Raw genomic sequence first — 6989 nt, 5'->3', positions numbered from 1 at the left:
AAAACAGGTATTTTATCATAGTCTTAACTAAAACGTTGAATTCTTTATAAAATGAATCTTAATCTGATGATATAATCAACGATTTAAAAAACATATTTTTATTATATTATACCATATTTATATATCTCCAGGCTCTTACATACTATTCACAAAGCTTGATATAAAAACAACTAAGTAATTTAATGCAGATTTCAATGTGAGATATTACTTTAAACCAGTTTGGTTTTGGTTTGTTTTGAATTTCGTGCAAGGCTTCACGAAGGTTATCTTCTTAAGTATCTCGCGCGACTAATCTTGTTTTCTGGTGAGGAAAGTAAGTCTACGTATCTAGAACAACTGTAGATCTTCATACTTACTTTGGAATCTGAGTGGTTGTCTGCTTCACCACAATTTAACTTGGACGCTTCCTATTCTGTAATGAAGATTCCGCCTTTGGTATCTTATGATGCCTGATCACATGATTCAACCAATGTAAATTACTAGCATTGCTCAATACTGTTTTGAAGTAATATAGCTACACTAGAGAGAGAGCGTGAGGAACATGGCGAGATACAAACTTTCTCACTTACACGGTTTATAACAAAAATCTACAAAAAGCAGCTCATGTTATTGAAATCTATTTGTTGCGTTTTCATAAATAATAATAAACTTTTTTTTTGGTTTTTTTACGTTAGAAAACGAAACACATAACCGGTTTGACAATTTCTTTGGAAAGGGGACACCAGACCCGAAAGAATTTTGGCGAGAGTGAGTTAAGAGATAGACGTGTTTTTGCAAGCTCTTGAGTATGTAGGCATAGTTTTGGAAAACTTATAACTATTTTCCTGCGAGAACCATCTTCACTTATCTGGGCAAAGATAAATTACTATACCCATTTAGACAAAACCAATTACTCATATTATTAGAAACAACACCAGTTGAATGAAAAAGGTAAAAGAGAGATCCAACTAGGTCGTGGAAAATGCGGGTCGCCAAAGAAAAAGCGATACCGACCAATGCAGCTGAAAATACAACAATAACTCCCGAAAAAGAAGGATCATCCACAACTAGTGGCCAGAAAAACAAGCAAGGTAAGTCTAGTTCGTTTGGTGGCCAAAAACTAGAATTAATTTCTAACTTGGAAAAAAACTCCCCGTTACTGGCACTGTTTAATATAGCAAAAGCTAAATTAACATCTCTTGAATGTGATAAAGAAAGTAATTCAAGAAAAAAAAAGAAAACCAAAACGAAAAATAGTTAAATTAAGTAACTCAAGCGAAAATTCGGAAAATGAAGATTATAAATAACTTCTCATACTGAGGTCGAGACAGTTCCTTCCTCCAGTAAATTTTTTTTTTATTTTTTTTTGGAATTTCGCACAAAGCTACTCGAGGGCTATCTGTGCTAGCCGTCCCTAATTTAGCAGTGTAAGACTAGAGGGAAGGCAGCTAGTCATCACCACCCACCGCCAACTCTTGGGCTACTCTTTTACCAACGAATAGTGGGATTGACCGTAACATAATAACGCCCCCACGGCTGGGAGGGCGAGAATGTTTAGCGCGACTCGGGCGCGAACCCGCGACCCTCGGATTACGAGTCGCGCGCATTACGCGCTTGGCCATGCCGGGCCTCCTCCAGTAAAAATAATACAAATAATGATACTAACTTAAACAAAGCCTTGGATGTTGATAACATAAAAACTAATCAAGAAAAAAAATCTAGAACAAAGCGATGAACAAACTAACGAAAACCAAGAGTTTACTCTTGTAATATCCAAAAGAAAAAGAAGAAATTCATTACAAAATGAAACTACACAACCAAATGATACACCACCTAAAACGAAACCACTCCAATATTCTATTATTATTTAAGGCGCGTGGCACATTTAATCAACCACAACTAGCAGCGGAAATTAGTAGATGTAAACCAAGTGTCGAAATAGCAAGCGTCAAGCGTTTACCAAGGGGCGGTGTCCTTATCCGAGGTCAAGGAGCTGCTGACGTAAATAAACTAGTTAAAAAATGGCCCAAGGACGCCTTCACACCAGGGAACATAAATATGCATTTACCAGGAACTAAACCACAGCCTAAGGCAATAGTAATCCGAGGGGTGCACCACCACATAACCAAAGAGGATATTGAGCAAGCACTACAAAATCTAAGTATATCGTACACTAAAGTAGAAAGAATTATATCCAAGGTCACAAATCAAGTAATAAATTTAGTAAGAGTAGACATGGAACAACATTACAATATCATGGAACTGATAAACAATGGTATCATTTTGAAGTACCAAAAATTCCAATTGGAACAACTAAAAACACCAGCAGAATTAATTACACAGTGTTTTAATTGCCAACGATACGGACATGTTTCAGCGGCATGTCTAGCAACACCACATATCTGCTTGTGAAAAAGAACAAGCTACACCAAACTGCTGTAACTGTGGAGAAACACATACAGCAAATTATAAAGGATGCGACAAATATAAAAAGGTAAAACAACGCATCTATGAAATAAAAACAATAAAACTAACACAAGATAACACAACAAATACAATAACACAACAAACACACACAACCACAGGACCAATTACATATGCACAAAAGTTGAAAGAAAATATTACACAACCAAAACCACTAACAAAAGAACAACAAAATTCAACGAAAACAGTAACCAATCTACAAGAACCTAACAAAATCACAGATACAACAAGCAACAAAGAAAACAACAATCTTACAGTAAAAGAAAACACAAACGATGAAACAAGTCTAATAGTAAAACTAATTAAAAACAATCTTACAGAGTTCATTACAGAATTTACAAAACCGAAACAATCGAAAAATAGCAGAGACCTTTTCATAAACATAGCTAAAAAACACATAACACCACACATACCGCAACTAATAACAATCACAGGATACATGCTAAAATATTAAAATTCACAGTTCTAAGCATCAACATCCAAGGTGCACTTGCTTCCAAGAAACACGACATCGAAGACTTAATAACAGATACTAACCCTGATATTCTTATTATAAGTTAAACATTAATTTATCCCAAGAATAGATTCAAAGTATGTAACTATACATCAATAAGAAGAGATAGAAGAAATAATCAAAACATCAACAGAGAAATTATGTTACTATATGAAAACCATCTTTCTGTTACTGAAATCCAAATGAACAGCAGCAATGAAAATATCGTGGTTGATATCCTCTTAGAAAACCACTCGATAATAACAATAGCAGGATTACACTGTTCTCCAACAAAGTGCATAGACATAAATCTCATCTACAACATCTTTTCCCACAACCAAAATGCAATTGTAATAGGTGATCTGAATAGCAAACATGAGAACTTTGGATGTAAATCCACTAACTCAAATGGCAGACACCTATTACAATTCATAGATAACAATAGCATATCCCTTATTAATGATAATACACCTACCCATACTATCAATGCAACAAATTCAAATGATATGCTAGACATCTGTCTCACCTCTTTTACTGTGAGACAAAAGTTAATAAATTTTAATGTGGGAAAAGATGTTGACAGCGATCATCTCCCAATATAGTGTGTCTTCGATCTCACCCCCCATAAAAATAAAATCTGTAGGCAAGACAAATTTGATTACAAGAAAGCAAATTGGCAAGAATTTCAAAAAGTACTAGACAACATACTACCAGACAAAATTAAACATACAGCGAATAACGAATCAGAAATTGATTGTTACAGTCAAATAATCATGGAGTGTCTTCTAAAAGCAGCTACAGACACAGTACCAAAACAACAATATACAACCACAAACAATGCATGGAAACCAACCAAACAACTATTAACAATGATAAAACAACGAAGACAATTAAGAAGACTATTCATAGCAACAAGAAAACAAGAAATAAAAACACAAATTAACAACATTATAAATAAAATTAGAGCATAAATTAAACAGCTAAAATATGAAAAATGGGACAACTTCTGCTCCCAACTCAACGAACAAACCGACCCTAGTAAGTTCTGGCTACACTTAAAAAGATTCACAAATGAACCTACGACAAGAAAATACCCAACACTCGAATATAACGACACCCTAGCACAAACCAACAAAGAAAAAGCAGAAGCCTTCAAACATCAATTACAAAACACATTTAAAACACACAATGACTCGGACATGAACAACTATCACTACAACAAAATAAATAACTACGTAACAAATAACATAGAGTTATATAAATCACATTTTCCAGTCAACATTATAAACAACAACGCTAATAATACATATGACTACAATACCCAACTACTCACCAAAAAAAAATCAATCTAAATGAACTGGAACAAGCAATCAAAAATTCAAAAAACAAAGCACCAGGAAATGATGGAATACAAACAATCCTTCTCAAAAAAGGCACTCCAAAATTATTTGACCACCTATTAGCCATATTTAATTTATCTCTATACTCTGGATACATCCCAGTTTCTTGGAAGCAAGCTAATATTTTAATGTTCCACAAAGAAAGAAAACCAACCAATAAACCAAACAGTTATCGACCGATCAGCCTAACCAGCTGTGTAGGCAAAATTCTTAAAAGAATAATAAGCAATAGACTCTCCACATTTTTGGAGATTAATTCAAAATTACCAGAAGAACAAAAAGCAGGATTTAGAAAATATAGACAAACAACAGATCATTTAATTAGATTAATTGAAACAATAATAAACAGTTTAAATAAAAAAGAATGCACTGTCGTCTGCTTCCTCGATATCGAGACAGCATTCGACACTGTATGGCACAATGGTCTTCGGTTCCGTATGTATGAAATGGGACTACCGCATGGAATTATTAAACACAGCGAAGACACAATTAGTAATATTTCAAAATCAACGAAACATTAAAAAGTTCAACCCCAGATCTACATGAACGGAAAGCTTCTCCAAACTGCTACATCTGCAAAATTTTTAGGGTCAGCATATGATTCTAAACTTACATGGATAAAACATGTAAATAACAAAAACTAAAATTTGGCGAATAATAAACTATGCTAGGAGTCTAACTGGTAAAAACTACGGAACAATACCAGAAAACATCATTAAAATATACAAGACATACATTAGACCAGTAATAGACTATGCAGCTCCTGCATGGATCAATGTAAGTGAAAAACAAATACAAACCAAACTCCAAACATTACAGAATACACTAATTACATCAGCATACAGAGTACCTAAAACCACTTCCTCAAAGTTCATGCACAATTACTTAAACACACAAACAATACCAGACAGACTTCTACATAGTACAATAAAATATTTTGATAAAAATTGGCGAAAAAATGAGTTGTTATGCGAACTAGACAGATATTGCATGATGAAGAGAGACCTAAACACCTCTCCCCGTTAAATTTGTATATCAGTTCTTTAAGATAAAATCAAATTTTAAAATAATAATAATAAAATAATGTTAAAATAAAGCAGGCCACCTACGTTTTAGACTTATTAAAAATAACAATAATAAATTTTAAAAAATGAAAGAACAACATAAATGGACATTGCCCTGAAAAGGATCAGATTAAAGTTATGATATTATTTCAGCCATTCAGTTGTATTTACTCGAAATATCTTAATCAGGCCACTAAAACAAAGTAATGGAAAGAGGAAGAGGTCTAGTGTACTTGACCTTCCTGGGTAAACAAATATACAGGGTGACCCATAAGTCCCTACTCATCCATATATCTTATGTATCCAGTGTATCTGTGTGCTGTTCCTCATTCTCGCTACATAATATTATGCGACGCCATTTTCTGTGAGACATTTTCAAGTGTAAACGGGCTTACATCGGCCATGTTTCTCTGAAAAAAAGAAACAAATTTATAATACATGCGTAATTGAATATAACATAATAACATATGGATGGATAGGGATTTACGGGCCACCCTGTATATACCCAAACACCTAGAGAGATAGAAATAGATTCCAGATCCGAATCAGATCAGCGAAATGGGTCAAATGCTCGCAGTTATCTGATTTAAATCCGCAAATGTTAGGAGTAAAAAAGAATGAGGTGCTTTTATTTTGTGATGATCAAAGTACAAAAGAGATACGTTCTACTATGAGTGGCTTCTAGATTACGTGTTACACTTTGCACACATTTTCGATAATTTTTTTATTGAAATTCGATTTACAGATTACTGATATTGGTAATAACGAGAAAATGTGATGCTTTCTAGTATATCTACTGCGAGATTTTATGCTGCTTGACGAGCTATTTTTGACAACGAAGGAGAGAAACTATGGAACCACCAGGTTTGAATATTAATGTATTGATGACAAACTGCGGATTGAAAACAATGAAATATTGGTTTTGGTTTATAAAAAATCTGAATTATACCTTTTATAATATTGCAATATCATGATATATATTATTAATATTAGAAAAGTCATGATTATAAAATGTTCAATTCAGGCTATAGCTGTATACGATATTACTAGCAATTATTGCTAGAAGCATTCCCCAACGCTATTTTAATGTAAAATAAAAGTTATTATTATGGTAATAAATTTCAAAAATTAAAAAATATATATATTCGTGTTTGTTAGTACAAGGTACACCCCCCATTCATTAGGCTTAGCGAACGAATATAACTGTCGACTTGTTCCGAATATTGTGTATTTTTACTCATGATGTGTTAAAAACACGTACGCCCAAGAAGTCGTGATAAAACTGAAATAGAAACTTATTCGTGTATTTTTCTATAAAATATAAACTTGGGATAATTTCTGTTTCAATTCATAACGTTGTTTCATTCCAATTTTTAACAATTTTATTCAATGTTCAAAATAAAATTGAACAAAAAGCAACAAAAATTGATTTTATTGTTTTGAATTTAATTATAAAAAGAAATAAATTACAGATTTTTAACAGCAGTTCGGGTTAAAATTGGGTTAAAAAGTTGTAGCAAATCTAATAAACATGTTTCGTTAATAATGTAGGTGGTGGTGAATGTGTTC

The 6989-nt window shown here is 33.1% G+C and overlaps 2 protein-coding genes across 7 annotated transcripts in view; one reads left to right on the top strand and one right to left on the bottom strand.

The window, feature by feature from the left end:
- Window positions 1–526, bottom strand: part of LOC143257840 (short transient receptor potential channel 5-like) — a 61433-nt gene extending 60907 nt beyond the window's left edge. Inside the window, exon 1 of the mRNA XM_076516871.1 lies at window positions 357–526. The gene's annotated coding sequence lies outside the window, so the exon portion shown is untranslated. The remainder of the gene's footprint in view (window positions 1–356) is intronic.
- A 205-nt stretch (window positions 527–731) lies between these two features.
- The window catches only part of LOC143256977 (putative inorganic phosphate cotransporter), a 59921-nt gene continuing 53663 nt past the window's right edge, over window positions 732–6989 (top strand). Inside the window, exons 1-2 of one of the 6 annotated variants that reach the window (XM_076514969.1) lie at window positions 733–1070; window positions 6166–6284. In XM_076514969.1, coding sequence (XP_076371084.1) covers window positions 6272–6284 — 13 coding nt within the window. In that variant the 5' untranslated portion in view covers window positions 733–1070; window positions 6166–6271. Of the gene's footprint in view, window positions 1071–5615; window positions 6299–6989 lie in introns of those variants that run through there. The other 5 variants (XM_076514967.1, XM_076514972.1, XM_076514968.1 and 2 more) reach the window with 5 other exon arrangements.

The sequence above is a fragment of the Tachypleus tridentatus genome, chromosome 7 (genome assembly GCF_004210375.1).
Source record: "Tachypleus tridentatus isolate NWPU-2018 chromosome 7, ASM421037v1, whole genome shotgun sequence".
NCBI lineage: Eukaryota > Metazoa > Arthropoda > Merostomata > Xiphosura > Limulidae > Tachypleus > Tachypleus tridentatus.
Note: the sequence above shows the minus strand (reverse complement) of the source record. Positions and strands in the feature narration are given on the sequence as shown.